Source organism: Cyrtonyx montezumae, unplaced genomic scaffold (assembly GCF_038088225.1).
Source record: "Cyrtonyx montezumae isolate F1298 unplaced genomic scaffold, pur_monq_1.0 scaffold_13, whole genome shotgun sequence".
In the NCBI taxonomy this organism is placed as follows: domain Eukaryota; kingdom Metazoa; phylum Chordata; class Aves; order Galliformes; family Odontophoridae; genus Cyrtonyx; species Cyrtonyx montezumae.
In genome coordinates, this window is record NW_027071859.1 from 23898981 (window position 1) to 23925944 (window position 26964).

Consider the following 26964-nt stretch of genomic DNA (forward strand, 5'->3'; position numbering starts at 1 on the left):
TCACAATACAGTATCTTTTATTGCCATTCATGCCACACGTTTAGTCCTATTGCAGGAAGGATGCAAGCAATTAAGCTTGAAAAAAACCCACGCTATTTACAGAAACTTTGTGGCACAGAAATCTTATTCAACAGAGATATAACCATATAGTGTCCACCCAAATGGGGTATTCATTGGATAAGTCACAATTTCTTTCTCTGACATAACATACAGCCCTCATGGTTCAAGAAGAGAGAGTTCTAGCAATGAGGGAGAAACTGATTTCTCTCTTTTAGTATTTCATAGATAGAAAAGTAGAAAAATACTGATGTTCTTCATATAGAGAAGCTCTTGCAGAATGGTTGCAATGCTTTGTATTTAAAGAGGCTACACCATTAACATAAAGGTAGTAGCACTTTCCATTCACTGAGTTTCAAGGCAAAGTAAAATATTTTGCTTCAAATCCGCACTGAAGGTTTATTAGTGTTTCCCCCGTACCGAAATCTAGAGAGAACATTTGGTTACAGGTGATTAAAAAAATGATGATTCTGTTAAGATGTGATCAGTGATTGTATTAGTGCAAAAGTCTATTATTTAAAGCAAAGAAAACTACATGCACTTGAAGCAGTCAGATGCCATGGCTTAATAAGGAATAATAAAAACTACACTAAACAGTTTACTCTGGTAATCACAAGTTGTCCTGAGGCATTAGGAGAGAGACACCGGTGGCTGGAGACAATGACAATGAAAAGGTATAATTTCTTTTTTCAAAGTTATTGTAAGGTAGAACCTTATTTCCACTGTGTAGGATTTTGATGTTGTCAGATTATTTTTTCAAGAGGATATAGAGTGAATTTTGAGTGAAAACAATAAGCATTGGCCATGAGATCATGGATCAGATCCAGCTGCGCATATGTGATATTACCATATTTGCACCACATTACATTGTGAACAGGCTTGAATGCAGGCTGGAGAGGACATCTATTTTCTTCTTTTTATCTTGGTATGCTTCTCTGGGTACAGGTGTTACTGGCCCACTAACTTCCTTCTCTCCAATACTCCTTCACCAAAATCACATACATTTTGCAAAGGCAAGGGGTAAATTCACACCTCTGATCACATCACATATGTCAAAGAGGGTTTAAAGCTTTGTGATGCAGATTTATCTCCTGTTTTGATTTAAGATAGTCAACCTTTAGTAACACAAAAGACTTTCTTTCAGTGTAAATTATGTATCTAATGACCCCCTTGCTGTTCAAATTAAAAAAAAAAAAAAAAAGAAGAATAAAAACATCAATGTTAAGAAGGAAAATATATTCCTCCTGGTTAACCAACTCAAAGTTTAAAAGTTATTACTGCATATTTTTGAAATTTTATTATAATGTTTAAAGGCTTTTAAGACTTTGATAATTCCCCCTCAACAATACATGAAATTAATCACATAGTCATATCCATCATATACTCATTTTCATTTAGCAGTATAAACAATAGTATACCCCTTAGAAAACAGAATACCTGTATTTTTCTTACATAACTGGAGCATCTAATCTTGCTACAGACCTACAGCCAATGAACTATATTCATTATATTCACTAAACAGCTATCAAAGACAGCTTTTGTAAAAAAACAAACAAAACAATAAAAAGAAATAATGGCCTAGGAAAACAGAAAAATGGAAATGTGAAACATAAACAGACTGTTAAGATTCTGCAAGCTACTTCTTCTCTGCAAGATATTTTCTCTGTACCTACATTTCATTATCTCCCTGTGCTGGGGTCTAACAAGGAAGCGTGCATGGTGGAGAGAGGATGTAATACCATCTGCAGAGCTAAGCAAGGCTCGGGCTAGTACATACAAGGTGTTGACACCTTTGGAGATGATTTGGTAGCAGCAACTTTTGATATGGAACAAGAAGCACTTCTGCTGTATATTTTTGGTGCGTTCCATTTATTTATTTTTTCTTTGAAATGCTCAGAATGTTTTCTTGTTGAATATGGGGCAAGGGGGGGGGGGGAGAGGGGGGAGGATGGAGGTTATGGGGAAAGCTATTGCCCAGACGGCTGAAGAAGTGGCAGCCAATATGATTTAGTTCCAAATCCTCAGATCTCTCATTCCTACAGAGAATCACTTTCCATACAGTAAATTTAAAAATCCTGCCTCTGCAGTATGTTTCATTACACCCTTTAAAAATGGCATTTTGCTGTAGATGTGCTTCAGGTTCAATTACCCTTTCCTGAAGTGTCACTGAATTTGTTGAGTGGCCTTGGGGAGAAGTAAGGTTTAGATAAAAAAACAAGAAATTTTATTTATATAAATGAAAATGACTGAAGTAGTAAAAATACTCACTAACTTTACAACACAAAGACAAAACAAATCTCTGCTCCCTTAGAGTTTCCTCTCCTATCTTCCGACTAAAGCACCTTCATATAAAGGAAAAACGTACAGTCATTCTGACAACAGTCATATATTAAGAAAACCTTAATATTACCCATTGGAAAAAGCTGATTTTCCTTGACTAATAGTGTTCTTAGAGAAAACTGCTACTGTGGCTGTATGAGTTTTTGATACAGAGCTAGAACAGAAATGCTAATTTGTGATCCAAGTCCCTTACATTCTTTATTCCAACAACATGGTGGACCAATTTCCAACTTTAACAAGGAAAGATGATGTTCACGACTTATTTATATCTATTTGGTAACAACATCATCAAAATGTGAGAAGGCTGATATATAATATCTCTTAACAGGCTTGCATGAGAGACTCTATTTCATAAACAGGTGAATTTATCATCAGTACATAAACAGAAGGTTTGGGATTAGAAGTTCAACTGGGAAAACACTGGTCTCTATCACTCATGTACAGTAAAGGATTATGTATTTATTGTGTGTGAAAGAAGATAATATGGAACAACACCATAGTTTCTGAACCACGTGATCCCAGTGAACAACAAGGTATAGCCATTTCAGTAATTAAACTGGATTATGCATGCTTTTTTCTAATAAGGACATCGAATCAAAAATAATATATCTGAATGCTACTTCTCTGATGTGCAAAATTTCTCTTTCATATCTCAATTCCAGTATGCCATGGTAACCTTCATTTTTTCAGTATCCTGAAAGATGTGGTTTGCTGAGAATGGAATGCTCTAGCGTCAAGAGTAATCTTCGGGGATCAAAACCATATCGGTGTTTACCTCAGCAGTCACACATGTATTCAGTCATTTCTTTATACACAGGAAGTCAGAAAGATTATTCAGCCATTTTTGCTCATAATGCTTAAAAATGAACTTCTGCTTGCTATATCTTACTGCATACAAGATAGGCTAGCACTGACTAATTCTTGATTCCTAACCATACTCATCTCCTAGACCATAGTTCTCTGACTGCTGCCTATGTGCTGCATTAAATACTGACTGCACTTTCATATACGATGTAAATGAGCACATAATATGCAGCAGAACCAGACTGAATGTCCAAATTTGTTTCTTGGTAGAATTTCTTTCTTATTTCTTGCATTTGTCATTTAGGAGGGAAAAATAGGAAAGGACTTTGACCAGGAGAATGCATTGGACCTAGTTTTGTGGGTGTTAAATATACATAATAATGACAGAGATTGGAACAAGGGTAGTCCTTGGTAAAATAGTGTAGTCCTAAATGGCACAGTCAATGAAATTAGTTGAATACTTGCCACATGTACCTTATCCAGAAGTTATGAATGAGACAGGAAGGGAACATACAGTGCTATTTCATGCAAGTTATTGACAAAATCAAGATCCTCTGGCATGGGAAAAACTGTAGATTGTGCAGGCGCCATGAAAAGACTGAAGTGCTAATTGTGACAATATTCAGTGTAACAAAGTATTTTAAAATGCTGTAACCATACTGGCACATTACTAGAACATCTTTCATTTAAAATTATCACTTGGCCTAATTTCTTCTTTCTTCTGACCCATTCTTTTCTTATATTGTATGGGAATGTGTTCTTGATTCTGTAGTAATCACTTATTTGCATTAATGTGCTTCTAGGATTACTGAATTATTGCAAAATTGCTTGATGACCACCCCGCACCTCTATTACCTAGCTTGCAATGAAAATGCAGAAAGAGCATTTTATTTTAATACTTGACAAGTTTTGTGGACCAGACTGAGATGACAGTTTGATATGCACAGAAGATGAAGGATATTACTTTTCAAGAATCCTTAAAAATGAAATATTTCCACAGTCTACTTTTTCAACAGAAAATAATTTTAAACTATTTTCAGATTTTTTTTTTTTAATTGAACGAAACTTGAAGCATACTTTTGAAGATTTCAGTGAGAAAACATAGATGGAAGCGGTGGATTTCCTTAACAAGCATTAAAATTACATTAAGATGACATCACTGTTGCTTTCTGAACAAGATTTCTTCAATATGCGCTTCTGAAAGTTAGTGTTCTCAAAGACTCCCTGAAGAATCTGTGGAATAGGAACAGTCCTGCCAAACAGTGAACCCAGTCTCATGGTCTCCTTTGGAGCATATCTGGTTCTAAAGCTGAAGTATGAGATTACCAGAACATAGGGAATGCAACTGAGGGGAGGAATGCTCTTGCTAACGCCTAGAAACTCTTAATCATGACTTTCAAGTTTCCACCCAGTGACAGAAGTAGTGATCACAAAAATGGGTTAGAAAGACTGTTTTTGCAATTGTGCAGTAACTATGTTCTGCAAGGTAAGCCCCGTTTTGCAATTTCCTTATTTTTTTAAAAAAAGTACATTTAAGAATGCAGTATCTAGTTATTACTGTATGTGTTAAAAGGATGTAGGCAAAAAAAGTTTTATAAAGTAATCAACTGCACAGTGAACTAAAGACTGTGACTTTTTTTTTCACCTATGCTTCCGTATATTTGTATTTCACATCTTTTGTATGAGAAATCATAGCCACTACTTCAAAAGGAGTGCTTCTACTCAGCAGCATACATTCAGAGGTGAGTCTAGCCCTCCAGATCTAGGATGTTGATTCCAGAGCTATCACAAACAACCTCCTTTGGGAGAGAGTACTAGTCAAGAGTGAGAGAAGAGGGTAAATTTGCACAGTGCTGTCTATTATTTAGCAGAGACATTAATTCATCATTTGCACTCTAGGAAAAAAAAAGTCCTAAAACCCGAGTATGATGTATAAGGAAATGGAATAAGCTAGGAGAGAAGATCCTTGGGAATGCAAATACACAAACACATTCAGTCAAGAAGAAAAGGCTCTAAATACGTCGTGAGACAGACAACTTGCTGGTGGGAATAGTGAAGCCTGGTCTTTGTGAGACTGTGCCAAAATGTAAAATAAAGAGAACCGGAACACAGCTGATTTAAGTAAAGTGACATGCCAATGAAATGGAAACTGACAGTTTGAATGAAAAGCAGGTAAGAGCCAGGGACTGAGAACAAGAAAGGTAATCAGGAGAATTGCTACTGAGCCTGAGAACTGTCACAACAAAGAGGTAGAGGTATGTGCAGAGAGGTCATCATGTTTTAATACTGATTCCTTTTTCTGCTCATTTGCTAGCAAAGTAACCCTTTGGAATCTGACCTCTCCATTCCCTTAGTCATGTCCAGCCTGCTTTCAGTCCTTATGCTCCGAAGGACTCCTCTAATCATCTCTTTCTTTTTGCTGTCACCACTACTATTAGAGGTCAACCTGCCCCCCAGAAGCACAGCAAACATAAATTAAAAAGATGAATAAGGGGGCACAAAAGCATTTTTTTGCCTGCACTCATAGGAACAGAAAGGTGAAAGTGTAAAGACAGATATTTAAAATGCCAGTTAAAACAGAAACATGTAGAATTTCAAAGATAGATGCATAGAGCAAACCATAAGAAATGAAACTGGAGACAAAGATGAACTAGAGAACAGACCTAGAATGCATATCAGTGAACAGAGAAAATGCATCTCATTTTAATAATAATCAAAACCAAATCCAAGCAGGCAGCTTAATTATTGAGGTCTGATATCTACTTTTTTCCAGGAATTTTTTGTGATGACCAACTTGGTCATCTCCCAGATGTTTTCCTCTTCCTTAAGGACATAATGTTGTGCACTTCATTTTTAGGAACTGGAAGTATAAGTTATGGGTGGGATGATGGAAACATGAGAGTATATAACTAAGGAATCTGGTTGTGCTTGGGCACAAGGATTTCTTTGGGTATGATGACTCATAGTCAATGAAGTTTTTGGTGACCACTTTTATAGGAAGCGTGAAATCATGGGCACAATCCTTCAAATTGCACTGGGCTTTCAGTTTGCTGCATGCTCCCTATGACTCAAGATTTCAGACTCATAAGTAGGAAACGTCACAGGCAATCAGCAACTTCGGTTTATGATTGATCTAAATATTTTAGCACTGCTTTTTACTCTTTAAAGCTGACACTTAGTTTCCAGGTTCCTTAAGTTATACAAGTAGTTTCACCATCTATTATGACATCACTGATATGTTAGCTTAAACTTTGCAGATTATTGTATGCCAAACTGCTATCAGACTCAGTTACCCAGATCATTTAACCACAGTTAAATCTAAAATAGGTTTTATTTCCCTTACTGCACAGTCTGAGTGAAAAAAGATCATGGTAGTTTTAAGTTGTGAAATTCCATTGATCTGGAGGTCACTGAATGGTTTAATTATAACAGACAGACCTGAAGCTGTTCCAGTCTTACTGTTCTACCTGTGCTGTGTTAAGAACACGTGAAAATTCACATCAGTCCATCTACTACAAAATTCTGCCCTGAACAATCACACTATCATCACATCAAACTATCAAACTATCATCACATACTTCAATGTCTTCTAGTTAAAGACTTCAATAAAGCACATATTTAGAGAACTTCTATATGTCAGTATTCTGTACCCTTGTCATGGAACATGACATCACTGAATAAAAGTCTTTAACAAATGCAAAGAAAGCAATAATGCAAATAATAAAAATGCATATACTTTAAAATTAAAAATGATATATTAATAGCATCTGATTTGCCAACAAATAAGGTATATACTAATAACTTCAACATTTATATTCATTGCTTATTTCCTGTAATTACAAAGGCCTGCTCTACCTAAGTCACTTAACATCTGAAACTTGCCCACACTTTCAAGGCACAATTTTATTAATCTGTGGTCAATAATATCATCTCTTTCTGGCCATCTGTCCCAAAAAGAGCTATTCTGTTTAGGTAGCTAAGATGTATACAACAGCAATTAAGATAATACTTTAATTTGATTTGCCACATAGTTTTCAATGTAATTAGAAGCACATACATTGCTTTTAATTCAAAACAAAACAGCTTTTCTTCCCACTAAGAGGAAAATTTCTCCTTATTATCTTTACAAGGTCACTGTACTACACACACTTGGGAAAAGAATGCCACAGTACAGATGGAGTGTACGTGAAAATCAGGAATTGTAACTTCTAGCTATTCTCCTTGTTTGCTCAGTGACCTTGGATAATTTTTTTATATCATATCTGTATTTTATATGATATGGCTTCCTCAGTGTTAAAATGAGACAGGAAGATCTACCTCCCTGGGGTGTTCTGAGATGTAATTAATAGTCTGAATGGTAAGAGGAAAGTACTTTAGACGTACTTAGCAGAACATCCAATGGAAACCAGACAGCTGATTTTGAAATGAGACCACTGAAAACACAAATGAATTTCTTTGTTTCATTCAAGTTGTGTTGACCTTGTACTAAACCGCAAAACTTCTTCCTCCTTGAAAGGATGGTTGGAGGCAGAATGCTAATCAATATTTGAAAACTTTGCTCCGCTCAGATTGACACCCACTACCATTGTCAAAAACAGTATTTAACCCTGTATAACCAATCAGGAAAGACACTGGGTCCGTTCTGGTACCCTGACTGAACAAGTACACTCTATTTTAGAAAAAAAAAATAATCAGACTTCTTTTTTTTTATTATTTTTTTTTTATTTTTTGTAAATGACAGCATATACGTAGTTATTCCTATTATTTTGGTCTCCTTTTAGCTTTATGAAAAGACTGCAACATACAAAAGACTTAAAACTTGTGAACTACGCATTTCCAATTTCAAGCGAAGAATAACTGGAATGGCTAGCTTTCAAATCACAAACTGTACCTTTGTTATTTGAAAACATTGAATGGATTAGGTTGGAAGAGAATTCAAGGATCATCAAGTTCTAACCCTCTGTTTTTGAAACATAGGCTCAAAATCATTATGTTCACTTACACTATGCTAAATGTAACTTTTTTAACTATTCTGCAACATTAGTCCACATGTGTAGTACTTATGGCACAACAACTTGAAATGCTAGAAAACTCCCTGGTTTAATGGTCTATTTTGCATATTTGATGTAGATATTTCATAGAGCTGCTCTTGCTGTGCACGACTCTACCTTCCCTTCAGAGGGGTAGCAAATTAGATCACATGGGTCCTCCAAATTTATTCTGTACTGTGATCTGTCCTGGCTTAAACTGGTATCCATGTGACCACAGTAGAGTAGATGAAATGACTACTGTGGCATAAATAACATCAGCATAATGAGCTGTAGCGATTACCAGAGAGGATAATTTCTTATAGGGCTTCATCCACTTCTGCAGTGAACATCTGCTGCCCATAGAACAGCAAAGTATGCAAGTAACTGTTCTGGGAAATGCAACACGGGAGAAACAACCATGTTACTCTGAGTATTAATATGACACTACGAAAAGAGTCTTCTTTTCCTCTTATTTTCAGTAGAAATTAACATTCTATTACTCTACAGTGATAAAGCATGAAGTGTGTAGTGATATCTCAGTATTATATAGATGATAAACACTGCAAGAATATCAGCATAACATGATTTTCTGCATAGGTTCTCCAAATCTACAGCTTCGATGGTCAAAATGAAATTGTGTGAAATACTACATCTGATAGTTTTATAAAATTTACTCATTCTGACACATAGAAATTATTTATAATTGAGGAGCAATAAAGCAATTAGTTGTTACAAATTAGGAGCACACCCTCCTGGTGCTAGACACAGTTTTTTGTTTGTTTGTTTGCATTATAGCAGCAGAATTATTGAAATAGAAAATTTTTATAGCATACAGTCAGTTAAAATAATGTGGCAGATTTAAATATAGAACCTTCTAAAGAATTATAGCTTAATTAAAGCAGTGATTTGACAAGACAGAATTAGCTTTAGTACCATCCCCACAATAGCCATCACAGTTGAATTTAAAATGTGGTTGTTCTATTGCAGAGACTCAAAATTCCATTCTTAAGAAAATAATAAATCTTGTCTGAGGGAATACATACCACCTAGGAGTCAACTAAGGTCATTCCTCCAGTAAGAGATAAAAATTTGCAGGATATTGAGGAAATGTTTTTGATAGTTCCTTCTGTCTCACAGAGTAGGAACTGAGGTAACACAGGATCCCTGATACCCTAGTTAGTATAGGAACAATGGAAACAGAGGATCAACAGGAAGCAATTTATATGGCATATCTTCTGTGTGCACTCAGTAGAAATCTTCAATGACTCCTGTTACTCCCAGAAGAAAAGTGGAGATACATACCAGAAGACTCAAGAGGACTTCTGAGTTCCCAGGGCTGGTTCACCCCAGGGATGAGCTCATCTGCCTAATGAACAGGTGAGACTAGATGCCTATATAACCAAGACACAAATGAAGGCATGCAGGTCCATGGCACATTCTGTCATCTTCTGGGACAGAACCATGGCACATCTGGTAAGGATTTTGGTCTGGACAGCCTGGGGAAGACTCGGAATCTCATGTTACATCAATATCAGCAAGTAGTGCATGTAAATAAGAGTGATTTGCAGAATGAAACTGCTGATGTTCACACTCCTTGTCTTGTAGAGATCTTTCTCATTTCAGACTGACTTTGTTTGAGCTGGACTCTATGCTCACAAACAGTGTGAGAGCAGATTCTGGTTTAGTTTCAAACTGAACGCCTTTTACTTTTACCTTTTGCGTTTAGATGAGGTGCTAAGGGATTTGATTTAGTAGTTCAGTGGGTAGGGATAGTGATAGGAGGATGGTTGGACTAGATGATCTTGTAGGTCCTTTCCAACCTAATGAACCTATGAACCTACTTCAAACTCACTCATGATGACGAGCAACTTATGAAGATAATTGGTAAATCTGCTTGAAAAGCACACTCCTGATCCTGTGCTAGTGCAGAAGCCCCCAGCATACACTAACCTGCCTGCTCTGTTGAGGCTCAGCAGAAAAAATACCACACCAGGATAAATTGACATCTTCTGTCCCTTGGCATATCAGCTACTGTCCAGTATCAAAGACTTAACAAACAAACAAACAAACAAGTATATGATCTTATGGTTACATAGAGCTCAGCATAATCTCTAGGCCTAAAGCAGACTAAAATGGTATGCTTTAGAAGCTAGGCCACCTTTCAGAGAGAATCACAAAAGTCAAGTCCTGAAAAGAAAGCAAGCAGCCTTGATCTAAAACTTATATTTGAGATCTCAACTCAAGGCTAAGATGCTCCAAGATCTAGACAGAAAATAAGCTTTCGTTTGGTATGTTACCAATGATACTACATAACAGATACCCAACATAAATGCTCAAATTGTCTAAGTAAACAATCTGCCAACTCTAGCAAAGCTCTATCAATTAGTGTTAACAGAGATGTTGCTTGTAATCAAAAGCCACATGAAGTCAAATACTGTCATGAGAACAATCAGACATTAGCTTCTTATTTTTATATATCAGTTTCTGCCTTACAGGAGCACTAGATTTCTTATGTTTGAAGACTTAAATGCAATTATGGAAAAAAAAAATCATAAAGCCTAAGCTTTATGGATATTAGGACTGTTAGTCCTAGGAAGGAGTGAAACTGTTTCTAACAACTTTTTTTTTTTTTTTTTGTGGTACCACGCAAAATATAATCATTACTGAATACCAATAATCAAATATAGGAAACAAAAAACAACCTGCCTTACCCAACTGGCAATAGGAGTCTCTAGTTTGTGGGTCACTGCTTCTCAGAAAGTAACCATCATCCAGGACACATTCTCCCTTTGGAGGACTAGCCCTGAAATGACTCAGAGTCCACCTCTTCTGGTCATGTGGAAAAACTGCTTGCACCTGTTCTTCCTGGGTCAACCACCCCCTTCAACAAGTGCTCAATCATCAGGTCTGGCTCAATCACATAACAGTTCCCTTACAAGGACCAATGACCTGCAATATCAATGTTATTATCAGAAAGCAGGATGGAACTAGGACTTCACAGCTGAACAGATTTCTTATCTTCATTCCCACAAGCAAATGCTAAGAAGTGGTTTTTCAAAATTCACAAAATCCTGTTTCTGCATACACTGCAGAACATCTTAATCTGCTTTTTTGTCACTGCCATAGACTACACAATCTAGGGTACATTTCTTACAAGGATGGTAGTTCGTTGAGTTTCTCTGTGAAATGAGCATACGTAAGTTTCATAATTGTGTATTATACTTTATGTCTCATCATCTCCCTTCAACTAACCTATTTTTCTATCAGAATTCCTGAAGTTTGAACAATCCATATGCTATTCCCAAAATTTTATAACTATATAAATGAACTACTAAATAATACACACTTCAGAAATGAAAAATACACAAAATTAACAAGTAAATGAGATCATAAAAATATGTGGAACATCAACGTACCTTTTAAATTATTATCCCTATAAATCCCTTTAGGGAATTTGTTTACAAAGTGCTATTTGTGTAGAATCTTACTTAGTAAACTAATTATCATCACAACTGCTAAGCTCACACTGAATGACTGACAGAAAATTATTAGTGAAATAGATAAATAATTGTGGCAGCATTATAAAACTTAAATGGTTGGTGTATAAACATTAAAAGGAATTATATTGAACAGTTATGCTCTCCAATTTTAATTAAAGATGGAATTATCCTAAAAGCGAATACCATTTGTTTATAAGTGAGGACTTAATGCTAAATTGGAATACAGTATGCACTACAAAATGTTGTAATGAGAAAAAAAAGAACACTTTTTTAAGAAAAAGAGAAAAAATACTGAAAAAATGAGAATAAATAAAAATGAACCAAATACATTTCTTTCCCAATTCTTTTACTGTCTCCAGAATAGCTTTGTCATCTACTGTTAAATGAATCAGAAAGAAAAGGTTATCCTAATATCAATGAATCCAGTGGGACATTCAACCACCCTGAAAACATTACATGATACAAAATCATTTTTGATGAAATGAGCAGTTTCTCAAATGCAAAAATATCTCATTTTATTTTTGGTCAATAGAATATTTTTCAATTCAAGGCACAAATGGTCAAATAACCTTGTGTTTAATTCAATTTTTTTTCAGGATACATCCAATTTGCATTTAAACAAACTGAAAAAAATCAGAAAGCTTTGAGTGGATTTTTTTTTCCTTGTTTTTACTTTATCAGGTATCAGAATGAATTTTGAGAAAGGAATTCTGACTAGGGGTAAAAATAAATGAAAGGCATAGTGAAGGGGATGATAGGACAACTTTTTTTTTTTTTAATAGTACATCAAAAACGTAATTAGAAGCATGTTCAGGAGTCAATTGGAGTCAGTTTTAAAACAACCAAGTTGGAAGTAAATTTTCAGGCACAGTAATTACACAGTAGAACATATCTGAGTGAATTTCTGTGGATGCTAATATACAGAGAAAAAAAACAACAAAAGAGAATGAATCTATAAAATACAGTGATGTGACAAAGCTTTGGCCCAGGGACTGCCTCAAATTGCAAGATGTAGGGAAGGTTGGGAAGTACAAGCAGGAGAACCACTTCACTGTTGTCCCATTATACTTTTCCCTGGTTTTGATCATTTTTAAGGAAAAGCATTTGGGGCTGATCGATTTTTGAGCTTGCAGTTTCATTTTTAATCATTGTAGATTTTTTTTAAGCCTGAGCATTTTGGCCTAGACTAATTTTTAAGATTCATAAAAATTCCTAAAGATTATTTTTTGGTGCAGACAGTACCTGCTAAAACAGTGTCTCGTCACTTCATGGCAGCACAATGCAGTCAGCAGCTTTTCAGTGTTTTGCAGTAGAGCAACAGGACTGTGAGTGGAGTTCACTTATCTCTTCTCTTTTTGTACAGGAGACAAAATACAAATTAACCTTAAGTCTTGCCTCAGGCCTTTGGCAGATGGTGCACTTCTAGTGTAAGTGTACTGGTTTAAGATGTTATAGACTTCAGCCCTCTCACCCTCTTCCTAAGGTTCTTTGGCTGCTCTTTTGGTAGGAGCAGCAGAGGGGCATGTATCCCTCAGATACTGAGGTTTGTGACCTCACGGAAAAACATAAATCTCTGTCATTTTCAGCTAATACACAAGGCAGTACATGCACCAGGTTGTGACCCACAGAATCCGACAGTGGCCGTAATCTTCCTTTCCTCCCCCCTCAATCTGGCAGTGTCACCCTTTGGGAGCAGAGGCAGGAGCACCTCCAGCCTTCTGTAGCAGGAACTAAAAGACCTCCTCTACTGGAACCCCAGCCTTTGGAAGAAACAAAGTAGAAATGAAATCTTTTAAACAACATCGTGAGTGCTCTGATCAACTCAAGGGAGAAACAGCATTCAGAAGAAACAGCCATGAGGCAGAACAAATGTAATTAATATACCTTATAAGATATTGGATGTGCCTTGCTAACACATTCATACTGCTCCCTTTATCTTTATAAAGTAGGCCAACAAGCAGCACAACACTTATATCAGGAATACTGATTTCTCAAAAAAACAGGGAAAATGAGAAAGGAGAATGAGAAAGGGCTTTTCCTTTGGAATGTTTATGTCCAGTGAATTAAATTGTTTTTGGTTTTTTTTGGACATGGGCATGGTATTACATATGGACAGCAAAGATTCTCAATTACCAAATTTTAGTTACATTTTATCCTGATCTATTTATAAGATGAAACATTAAATTTATGTTGTCATTGGGTACTCCTCAAATGACAACAGTGCCAGAAGGGAAAATAAAAAATTATGAATTTATAAAAAGTGCAGTGGATACAACCTTTAGTTCATAACCTAACCCAAACTGACACTTTCTGTTATAAAATATAAGCATTGTTATAAAACTTTAACAACACTGGCACCTTTGTTTAGACTCTTAAATTTAAATTAATGTCTACAAATATCAAAACATTCAGCAAGAAAAGCATCATCAACAGTTATTAAGTGAGATCAGAGGTGAAGCTACATTATGTTTCTAAAAATTGTGCAGTAGTTTAAATGAGGGCCCTTTTAACTTTTAAACTACTGTATGAGAACATGTGTCACCAGCATCATAAAGCCTGCACAGGCTAGAGCCACAAGAGTATATCATGTACTATGTCCCAGATTTATGCCCCTGTGAAACGGTGATCTTCAAAATTCTCTAGTTGTAATTGCATAATCCTGAACTTACTGAAAATCTGTAGGAATCATATAATTCCTTAATAGAATATTTTTAGGTGCTCCAAGGCTGCTTCATGGAATGATTTTGAATCCTTCTGAGAGACTGGGTGCCAAGCATATCAAATCACAGTAAAGACTATGTATTTAACTGCATGAGAGGATCTGTGCTACACACTTTTATTCACAGAATGTACCTATGTTGTGAGGAATAGCGGAATTTTACTCAACTACCTCAGAAATGCCTTTGCTATTGTTCTGCAAGATTTCCTGGCTAGATTTGGAGATCTAATTCTCAGGAACCACCATATCAGAACCTGAACAAAGAATTAGAGGCAATCACCTCAAGGTGTGGATTCTACAGTGGGAAATAGCATGTGAGCATTTGTCTTGCCCATCTTCAGATAAGTAACTTAGGCCCTTTCCTTCTTGTTACTTATAAAGCTGAATTTTCTGAGAATTACAGGATTTTCAGATGGGCTCCACTCTGAAATGCTAGTGTGATGTTTTCATCTTTGCACAAATATCCCACAAATTCATAAGTCTGCACGACTTTTAAGAAAATAGACAATGCAGAAAATTGGACTTCACAAACTTTTTAAAAGGAGCACAGAGGAGACCATGAGAAAAAGAAAACAGACAAACAGAAAGAAAACCCCAACAAAAACAGCACCTAATATTCCTCAGGAACCCAGATATAAAGAAATGTTACAGTAGACAGCTTGTACAGGAGTACCATAGTGTTTTATAACACTTAACAAAATACAGAGAGTTCTGTATGACACTTAAAGGCAAATGTGTAAGCACAACATAGCAGTGGTATTTGAAGAACCTACTTTATGGAAAGAATAAAAGAAAATGTTCTTGGTTTGAGAACAAGACTGAGAACAAGGTTTCAAAACCAGGATTGAGAATTGTCCCCTCTAAAAGTAAGTTAGAAGCAGAGGACTCACAGGAGAAAGAACTGAAACCTTGTCATTTTTTTGATGATCCAGACAGGAGAGGATAAAGGTGAAAGGGCAAGAAATGTCAAGGAAATGTCTAAGTGGCACCAACAAGACAGGTTCTAAGTTAATGCATTAATGTGTGTATGGTTTTTTTTTAGAGTTTTGGGAATTCTAAACTACAGAGGAGCGACTGAACAGATTGTGAACGAGGGATATAGTCTGGTGGAAGGTAGAACAAGGTCTGAAAATGGACTGCAGTGAAAGAAAGACTGATGATTTTTATGGGATGCTGATACATGAAAGGGTGGTTGATTATAAACAGTCTGATGGATTCAGAAGCTTCACAATGAATTGTAACACATCCTGAAACAGAAGTAGCGAACTGAGACATAATATGAAGTTAGGGTAATAAATAAATAGATAGGTAGATAGATAGATAGATAGATAGATAGATAGATAGATAGATAGATAGATAGATAGATAGATAGATGAGCAAGCAAGCAAGCAAGCTATATAAGGCTGAGAAGGGGGTACACCTGGATTCTTATTTGTTCAGTGGAAGGCAGTGAAAAGAAACAGACGGAGAAAACATCAAAATGTTTTCAGAGAGAACAAGCATTTACTTGAACATAAGTTCATAAGTTCATAAGTTCATAAGGTTGGAAAGGACCTATAAGATCATCTAGTCCAACCATCCTCCTATCACTATCTCTACCCAACTACTAAATTAAATCCTTTAGCACCTCATCTAAACGCTTCTTGAACAGCGCTAGGGATGGTGCCTCAACCACAGCAGAGAGAACCTTCAGAATTCAGAAAACAAGAAAGTTAAGCATAAATTCTATAGCTGCATATATTTTGGATTACTTCCTTACACAAAGAGTGGTAACTGAGTTGCAGAAAGCTCACACACAGGTTTCCACAGTATGGAGTTAATAAATTTACTAATCATACACATACTCACGTGTGAATCTGTTTCTGGTTTCATAATGTAGAAAAACTGCAATTTGGAATATTATTCTGCTGTTACATTGACTGTAGGTTATTGGCAAAACTATTCTACAATGTTGTATTTGAATGCCAGCTCAGAATATAGTTTATGCAAAAACGTAAATCTACAGTTACCAACTATGTAATTTGAAGCAAATGTAGCAAAGCAACTCAGACATTTTGAGTTTGTTTCAGATGCATAATGGAAAAAAAAAAAAAAAAAGCTTCATGCAACGTGTAAATTTAGTCATGATCTGATTTCTTGAACACTTTGTAAGCCTTAGCTAATTAGTCCTCTCAAAACACCTGCTGGGAAAACAAGTGATATTCTTCTAGTTTTACAAATGAGGGATTGGAGGAAGAATGACATTACTTTAAATGGCTTGCCCAAAGATGCAGAGAACTATATGGAGGAGCCTAGTTAAAAATTTAACAGCGGGTAATTCTTACTGCTGAGCTCAGATTGGGCTTTCCTGCACTGCCCAAAACCTTAGCAGTGAACCTGGGAGGGGGGATGTAGAGGGAATCCAGAAAAGACTGGAAAGGTTTTTCACTGTAGGTATTAAAAAAGTATATATAAGTTCTAATAAAGCAAAAGGTAACTGAAGCACAAACGCATGGATGGATTATTATTACTTGTTTAGGACTAGAAATGTGCCTGACTGCACACTGTGCTATCCAAATCTATTACAAATACTAATTATATGAAAAATAACTTATTTCTGATTATGCAATGCAATCATTTTGACAGTATCTCATTAATGTCTAGTAATTGCTGTACAGATACAAAGAAAACTGCAGGTTTATATTATGGTGAAATTTGTTCCACAGCTGCATGAATAAATTTTCTCAAGCAGCAAACCTTATATAACCCCTTAATGTAATGTCTACTAGCAGTGCCACTTCCAGCATCTCTCATTTTCATAATGCTTTGGAAGTCACTATGTAATCTTAGAGTACTTTATTAGTAACGGTAAATCAAGCATGATAACTATGTTGAATGTGTCAGAGTCAGCCTCTAAGATGACAACAGACCACATTGCTCTCTTATTTCAGTGAAACTGTCACACACTTCACTGTGTCATCTGATGGTAATAGGAAATGAAAATAATTTGATTGAAAAAGATGAAATAGATTATTATTAGTCATCAAAACACACCATTTATATATATATATATATATAACAGATCTAGAAAATGGGCTGTTCACACTGGAGAGATATTTTTTGTGTCATACCTTCTGTTCCTTTGAAAAGGACTGCAGCTCAGACACAGACTTAGTGGGTAGAGGTGTGAAGAGCACAGTGCACTCTCTGTCACTGCTGCCTTGTGCAGCCCTAGGATATGACCCTGCCTCTTGGTGAAGGCAGGGCTCACGTGGGGGTACAGAACTCTCTCCTTCCCCTTTGAGAATGTCTATATTTCAAAATCTTGCAGAAATTGCCAATTGAACTGATGCGTGTGACAGTAATAGGTATACAGGATTACTGGCACACCAAGCAGACAGAAGCCTAATACTGTGAAATATATTCAGGCACTGAGCAGAAACTTCACTGTTGCTGTTTAAGCTGATCTATGACTGTGATTAATTTGCTTTGTAATTTTGATCAAAATGAATCTGTCCAATTTTCTGCTCCTACTTCAGCGAGTCAAAGCTCACCTTAACATTACACACATCCATTTAGATTTGGCCTTTGTAGAAGCAGAGAGAGGAAAAAAAAAGTATGTGGAAGAGATTTCTGAGTTGCCAGTGACAGATTTTTCTTTTGCTAAAGACAGAAGAGACCTTACCGTAGCTGTCATAAGCCTCTTCACTTGTTCCGTGACCGTAGTCATAATATTCAGGCACACTGCAAGAGATGCAGACAGTCACGTTACTATTGTCATGGGTAACCAAACCAAAACAGAGTGTAGAAAATAAAAAGTATTTTAATCCTTCTACATGACAGCCATGCTAGTTTCAGGAATAATGACAACTTTAAAAAATGCAAAGAGAAAGGTATTAGAGACAGTAATGGCTACAACAAATGACAACACATTTCTTATCTGTAAAGCAGAAAACAAAACTGTCCCTAAATATGTAAATCTAGGAGATATGATAAGCAGTGTCTGAAATTCTATTTGTAAAAATAAGGCCTGAAAAATGTCTACCCATTTTATTATTTGCAACCATTAAACTGCCAGAAAAGGTATAAATCTCATTTACCTGTAATTCTAAACATATGTGCAGTATCAAATTCAGCAGTTTGTTTTTCCCAAAATGGACTATATTGTGTTATATGGAACCTGTAAACTACTTATCTTTACTGAGAGCACTGACAGGTTTTTAGTGTTTCTTCTTCTGAAGAAAGTGTATTTCTACAGCTTAGCAAGAGAAACCAGATTCTCCACAGCCCTCTTCCTTATGCAGTCATTGACACTCATGCAAAGTTTTATACAATACTAATAAAAAAACATATTGAAGGTTTAAGGAGTAGAAAATCAGATTTAGATTTTCATAAGGACGTCTTGATTGCTTTTTGTTAATTAAAAATCTTCAAGAATGGTTGTATTAGCATGTTAGCAAAAGATTTCTTATCACAGTTACTCCATGATGATAAGTAACCCAAGCTAATACCTGAAGTGCGCACCTGGAAAATTTGACCTCTGAGACATATTGAAATGGAAATGGAATTAATCATGCTTATAATAGCTTGTCTGTTATTTTATTTTATTCTTTGCGTTCAACATTTGGTACCTGCCTCCAAATTCATGACCAGATTACAGCTGTTATCAGGTACTGGGCAGACCTTAAAAGGAATCAGTTTCTGACCAGAAAACCTGCAATGTCCGTGATATGATATTGTATTTCTTGTACCTGCACGAACAAAAATATTTTCCTGTTGATAACTTTATTGCTGTTGTCACTTCTGCTCCCTTTTCCTTGAAAACTGTGAGAAGGAGTCTTTCAAAATGAATATTAGGATGCAGTCAGATAGTATTGCACTATTTTTAATATTATTGCTCAGATAATCTCCCATACCAGATTATCATTTTAAAAAAATATTAGTTTACACTTGAAAGAGAAGCTTAATTGAAGGTAGAGTGTAAATAGAAGTATTTCATAAATGTAATAGACATAAAAAAGCAATCTGTAACATTTATTTTCTTAAACAATGTTCACAGTTCAACAGCTGCTTGTAATCAGATTTATCATTTCTTGAACTTAATAATTATTCATAACTATTCTAGGAATAATTCTGGAGAATAATTCAAGTGCTGTATTTCACTTGAGCGCACTGATTGCATGTGTTCAATAACTGATAGTCAAGATATTTTGATATGGGATGCATTAATCTCTGGTTGTCTAAGTACAGCTCTTAGTCAGTTTTCAGCTACAATATTGTAGGTCTTTTGAATGGAAAATGCAATTGAAATTGTTGTGCATTAATTTACTAATTTAGCCAGCAGTTATCCATGTGAGCAGACAAGTGTGTAAATATCTTGTAATGTATGTAAATATCTTAGACACAAAATTAATTTGCTAAAACAGAAAGTGGACATATGAGTAATGTGAATGAAAATGAAAATACATCTAAAGATTTTTCCCAGTGCCACCTGAGCTCAAAATGAACATAGTCACAGTAGAACAATGCCTTCCAGGAAAATGGCAGCCATCCAGTTTACTTCTAATTATATAAACATATACAAGCTTCTTTTGAAGGGGAGTATGACGTTTTACATACATACAGAATAATAGAATCATACAATGTTTTGGGTTGGAAGACTTCAAGATCATAAAGCTCCAACCCCACCTCCCTTACGTAGGGCTGCCTTACTGGATCAGAGTGGCCAAGGCTCCCTCCAACTTGGACTTAAACACCTTCAGGGATGGGGCATTGCAACCTGTCTGGGCAACCTGTTCCAGCAGCTCATCACTCTCACGACCCCCTGACATCTAAACTAAATCTCCCTTCCTCTAGTTAAAAACCATTCCCTTTATCCCATTACTACTTTAAATACTGGAAGGCTACAATGAGGTCGCCCTGCAGCCTTCTCTTTTGTAGCCAGAACAAGCCCAGTTCCTTCAGTTTATTTTCAGAGGAAAAGTGCTCCAGCCCTTGGATCATTTTTGCGGCCTTTCTCTGGACCCTCTCCAACAGCTCCACACCTTCCTGTGTTGGGGACACAGACTTGGATGCAGTACTTCAGCTGGGACCTCATGAGGAGGAACAATCACCCCCTTTGCCCTGCAGTCCATCCATCTTCCGATGGAACACAAGATATCATTGGCCCTCAAGGCAGCAAGCAAACATTGCTGCCTCATGTTAAATTTTTCATCAACCAGGACCCCGAAGTCTTTCTCAGCAGGGCTACTCTGAAGGAGTTCTTCATCCTGTTAGTATATATATCTAGGATTACCTCAACACAAGCACAAAACCTTGCATGGGAAGAATGCATCTTTCATTTCTCGAACACACTTAGCATTCTGTAGCATTCTATAGCACCAAGGGTGAACTGGCATTGGTGGAGTCAGAGATAAACCTAGTCATATACACAGAACTCAGTTTTTAAACCTAAGAAAATGCTTGAAATGTTCAGAACAGACAGATGACATACCACGTAGCTCTGGTAGAAAGCAGCATAAAAAAATCTCATGTAATACAATTTAAGCAGTAGCATTTTGGAATGCTGTAGGTTTTTCTGGGTAGAGGAGGGTGCTGGAATAGTGAGGAGCATTACAGGAGAAAAAACCCAGAACTCTCATCTTTTGTTAGTGGATGTTAATACTTCTTCCTGATATATTTTACAAAACAAAGTGACTGCATCCAAGGGTCAGCTTCAACTGAGTACGTTTTGGATCCAGTCTTGCAACAGCAGACCTGATCTCTGGGTAGAGCCTACGGTGTTTAACATCACCGTTAACATCCAGCAAAAAGTAACACTTGCAAGAGTAGTTAAAATTTCTTTGTTACATTATGGTTGTTGTATTTTTTTTTAATTAAAGAATATGGAATCATACAAATGAGAAAAATGTGAGATAAAATCCCACACAGTGAACATTTGGAACTTAAATACATTTTATATAGAATATGGAGTTAATACACAAGCCATTAAAATAAGAAACAATCCATATTTCATCTGTAGAAAGGAAGTGATTGAAGTGATTCATTGTGTATGGCATTTTTGATGTTTGTGAACACAATCCTTAGCATATTTCTGAAAACACATAATTTATAGCACAATATCTGAGTCCTTGAATAATAAATGCTTTTCATGGATTGAAGCCAAAATTATACGACAAATTTCTTGCTAACCCATTTTAAGACAGTGTTTTGAACAATAACTAAATGAGTAAAATTTATTCCTTAGCATGAAATATCCAATTTCAAGTCACATTTTATGAGCCAGACTGCTTATCCATTAGTCTGCTTTATTTTAAACCTTTCTGAATATTCCCTATATTCTATTACATGCATTTATTTGTAAACATTTTCCCTTTTTTTTTTTAATTAAAATGAACAAGGAATGATTAGAAAAAGTGGATGATAGAATGTACCTCTCCATATGTAAGGTCTTCTTCTTGATTATTAACATACAGATAAACATAATTCATTTACATTATGCTTAGTTATGGAAGGAAACAAACAGTAAATGAATTCAGCATAAATAAACTTGTTTATATAATTTTAACATTCTCAGACTGTTCCTGGAAACTATCATGATCATGAATTCTAGAAACCTCAGGTTCTCTTGGCAGTGCTAATTAGAAACAAGACACCATTATCTGTCATTAGCATTCATTACTTTCAAGCAACGTGAAGTGTAATTTACTTAAGTACAAGCACCCACCTGAAAGTAGGATGCAATTGATTTTATAAAGCAAAAAAGATCAACTCATAGCAACTTCTCTGACTTTATTCCTATCTTTTCAAAGCATTGCACTGTACTTTAACACCGGAACTCTGAAACATGGACCACTTGATAAGCTAAGACTTAGACTTCAATAACCTTCTGTATGCACCAGTTATTGAAGTGTTGATACACATGAGACTAAGAGTCTCTTTCACTTCGTCAAATGTTTGCTTTGAGGTCTTGGTCTCTCATTGTCTGTTACTCCCTTCTGTCTCTATACCATTTTTGTTGAGCAAACTGCAATGTTTACAACTTTTAATTCTGATCACTGATATAATTATATTCTTCCCTCCTTTGATAACATGATCCTATCTAAAACTATTGTGGGTTTTTTTCATGTAAGATTGTATTTGCAATTCTTCTTGCTTCTCCCTCATACACAAGAGACCGACAAGACTTAACACACAGTTGCCCATGAAAGGAGAGTTGTTTACACAAAGCAGTATGCTTCTTCTTAGAACACAGGTGTGAGAGAGAGTTGCATTCACGTGAACTGCAATATTTGCAATTTTTATAAAATAGAATTACATAATATTTTGTAGTGGAAAAGTGTGGATAAATAAGTGATATTTCAGGGAATCTGAGACTTGCTGGAACATCTCTGTATAATTAAGCATTACATCTATAGGAAAGATAAGAAATACTTAGAATTATGGAACTTCTTATAGGATTGAGCCTTAAATCATATGGTACTTTACAAAGTAGTTCCTTGGAACTAATGGAATAATTTGATGAACAATTTAGTGTAGAAAATCTCCCATTTTCTGAAAGCTAAAATTCGACGGTATTTGTATTTTTAACAGAGAAGAATGTATTAATTATAATACTCCCAGGCTTATTATTCTGTTGTTCAGCATATGCCTGAAATTGACCTAGACTTCATCTTACAGTGTTTTCCTATTTGAGTTCATATTATTGCAGCTCTGCATTAAAAAATAAAGCATTAAGCCAGAAGAGTTATAAAGCTTAAGGGCAGGGAGCCTTCCAGAATGCAAGATGACTTTGGGTTCTGAACTTTTTGTGAAGTCTGAAACAGAAACAAATCTGTCACTTATTTGCTACAGTCACACAGACATGGGGATTTCTGTTCAAACAGAATCATGGAATCATTAAGGATAGGTCTATCTAACCACTAAGATTATCTAGTCCAATTATCAATCTATCACCACCACGGATTCTAACCATGTACCTCAGTGCTACACCTACATGGTAATTGAACATCTCTAGGGACAGTCACTCTACTACTTTCCTGGGCAGCCTGTTCCTATACTACGCTTTCTAAGAAGAAATGTAGCATCCAACCTGAAATTCCCTTGGCATAACTTTATGTTGTTACTTCTTGTCCTATCACTATTTCCTGGGAGAAGATGCTGGCTCCCACCTCAGTCCTTTCAGGGAGTTGTAGAGAGCCGTAATGTCTCCACTGAGCCTTCTCTTTTCCAGATTATACAATCCCAGTTTCCTCAGCTTCTCCTCATTAGACTTGTGCTCCAGACACTTCACAGCTTCATTGCTGTTCTTTGGACACACTTCAGGGCCTCCAGGTCTTTCTTGTAGCGAGGGGACCAAAACACAGCACTCAAGGTGTGGCCTCACCAGTGCCGAGTACAGAGGCATGGTCATCTCCCTGGTCCTCCTGACTGTACTATGTTTAATACAACCCAGGATACCATTGTTCTTCATGGCCCTCTGGGCAAGCTGCTGGCTCACGTTCAGCTGGCAGTCAAGTAACACCCCAGATCCTTTTCTTCTGTGCAGGTTTCTGGACACACTGCTCTAAACCGGTAGTGATGTATGGGGTAGTTGTGACCAAAGAGAAGGACCTGTCACTTGGTCTTGTTAAAACTCGTATAATAGGCTTTAGTCTATTAATACAACCTATCAAGATCCCTCTGTAGGGCCTTCCTGCCCTCAGGCAGATTGACACTTCCTTCCTACTTGGTGTCATCTGCAAACTTACTGAGGGTGCACTCAATCTCTGAGTCCAGATCACCAATAAAGATATTAAAGAGGGTCAACCCCAGTACTAATACCCAAGGAACGCCACTAGTGATTAGTTACCAGCTGGTTTAACTCTATTCACCACCTCTCCCTGGGCCCAACCATCCAGGCCGTTTTTACCCAGCACAGAGTACACCAATCCACAACGTGGGCAGCCAGGTTCTCCAGAATACTGTGGGTGACAGTCAAAAGCTTTACTAATAATATTCAAGTAGTTTACATCCACAGAATTCTCTTCATCTAAGGACTAGGTGGGTCACCAGGTCATAGAAAGAGAGGAAGATCAAACAGGCCTCCCATGTGTCTTAGCATTACTTCCAGGAGGATCTGTACCATGATCTTCCCCGGCACAGTGGTGAAACTAACCAGTGGGTAGTTCCTACAGTCATCCTTTTTGCCCTTCTTAAAAATGGGTGCGATGTTGCCTTTTTTTCCAGTCACAATCTACTACTGAGTACTTCCAAATGTAACATAAAATGTCTGCAGACATCATATTTGCAAAGTGAATGACACAGAATTTTAGGAATCTTACCCAGTTTTAGAGGAAAAACTTTACTTTAGAGCAACTAAATTTCCATTTTGCTCATTGAATCAAGTAAATGAGAAGTGGCATTTGAAAACAGTTTCTGATGATAAATGCTGTAAGTGGATTGCTGTGAAGATACATAAAATGTCATATTCTAGGCTTCTTGGCTTGATTTATTTCAACAAGTTGGAAATAAAATACAGGGAGATCTTTATTTATAAACAGGTGGATATAATCACAAAGCCAAAATGAAATATGACGAAGTATAAATACGTCACATTCTGGTTAAAAAGAGAACACAAGTAGCGAAAAATAATAAAGAATATCACATTTTACAAAGAACCAATTTAACCACTCTACCGTGTTGCCATTTGAATTATATTTATGTGTCTCTACACTATATAGGAATACTTTGATAGTCAGGGAGAAACGATTAAATATCCAATCAAGATTTATGCATGTGATGCTAAATAAATTATTCACAGTCCTGCCTAACCATCGCTTTCAAAATAAGGGCAAAAATGTTTCTATTAGCTGTGGATATTTTTCTCCAGTACTAGTCTGCAGAAACTTTTTACAATGAAGGTTGTCCAAAAAAAGTGGAACTGATTTTTTGAATATGTGTATATGATCACTGATTTAAGCATTTATTAAAACTTATTCTATCTTCAAAGAAAATTGACATCTCTCCATATTTTACTTCTGACAACTACAACAACTAAAAGCTGACAACTAAAACTCCTCAGTAAGACATTAGAAAATGCCATATGCAAATATCACTGTGGATTTCTCAAGCAGCTCTAAGTTTTTGTCTCAAGACTTTTCCATATTTACTTCAATTACTTTGATACTCAATGAAACAGCCAAAGATCTGATGTTTATCCTGAACATACAGATTTTCCATATTTTGCTTGGAAATCCCTCCAGAGCATTACAGCTGGGGATTCTGTTGGGAGGAACATAGATTTTTGGAAACTATAGGCACAGAACACTGTACAATAGTGACAGTGGAAAGAGATGATCAGTCTCAAGGCTACTGCTATCTGGCCCTCACATTCAGAGCAGAAGGCTATAAGAAGTTCACTCTTGAAGAATCTTGGGAGATTTATTTACTCTTACATGAATACACAGGTCAGTGAGAAGACTCTCAAAACAGATTTTGTGGTGCATTTTGCACTACTGTGGTACTGTGGTAAGGAGTCTGCTTCAACATTTGGCTATAAGTACTGCCTTAGATAGTTTGCACCTCACATAGGTAGGCCATATCCTTCAAAGGGACAAATTAATAACTCTTCATTCTATTGATACTTTTGTATCTAACATTTTTCTCCCCTAACAAATCTTATACCTTTGTAACATGAGTAAGAAAACAGACAGTTTGATGCAGAAAGTTCATCCAGTTCTGTATTGGACTTTATTAAGAATTGCATTATAATCTTTGGTTTCTGTGCAATTGTGTATCCTGATGAAAATATTCCTGTGAAAATTTAAGATCTGATATCTTTATTATTAAGATATCCCGAAGGAATTATAGAATCACAGAGATGTTTGAATCGGAAGGGAGCTTTAAAGGTCCTCTAATCCAACTCCCCTACAATGAATCTCCTACAGCTAGATCCTGTTGCTTAGAGCCCTGCCAGCCTGACTTTGAATGTCTCCAAGGACAGGGCTTCCACCACCACTCTGGACAACCTGTGCCAGTGCCTTACCACACTTATTGTAAGAACTCTTTTCCTTATATCCAGTCTAAATCTCCCCTTTTAATTTGAAAACATTTGCCCATGTCCTGCTAAAGGTTCTGTCCCTTTCCTTCTTGTAGGCCCTTTAATATACTGAAAGACCACTATCAGGCCTTTTTATTACTTGCTACAGTTAAATACAGTATGCAAAACACAAGGAAGTTAGTAACCTATGAATAAACTCATTATGTAGTTAGTGTTTGAAACATCAGATTTACCTTAATTGCTCATAAAAGTATTTCTATCAGTGACACAAACCAAGCAAATCAACGTGGAGTTAGAAAATTGGGTTACTTACTTTATAGTTAACAAAATATCTTCCTGAATCCAATTAGATTAACCTGTATTGAAGCCTTGAAATTGAGAAATGACCTCAGGATATAATCAAGATCATTTCATCTGCCTCTAAGCAAAAAGCTTTATTTATATAATTTACTGAAATTTGTCTAATCTCGTTTTAAAAGCTACACTGAAGGATAT

At 36.2% G+C, this 26964-nt stretch overlaps 1 protein-coding gene across 1 annotated transcript in view; it reads right to left on the reverse strand.

Moving 5' to 3' along the window:
- The window catches only part of KHDRBS2 (KH RNA binding domain containing, signal transduction associated 2), a 298020-nt gene that overhangs the window by 3597 nt on the left and 267459 nt on the right, over positions 1-26964 (reverse strand). The window contains exon 8 of the mRNA XM_065730854.1: positions 18115-18173. Coding sequence (XP_065586926.1) covers positions 18115-18173 — 59 coding nt within the window. The remainder of the gene's footprint in view (positions 1-18114; positions 18174-26964) is intronic.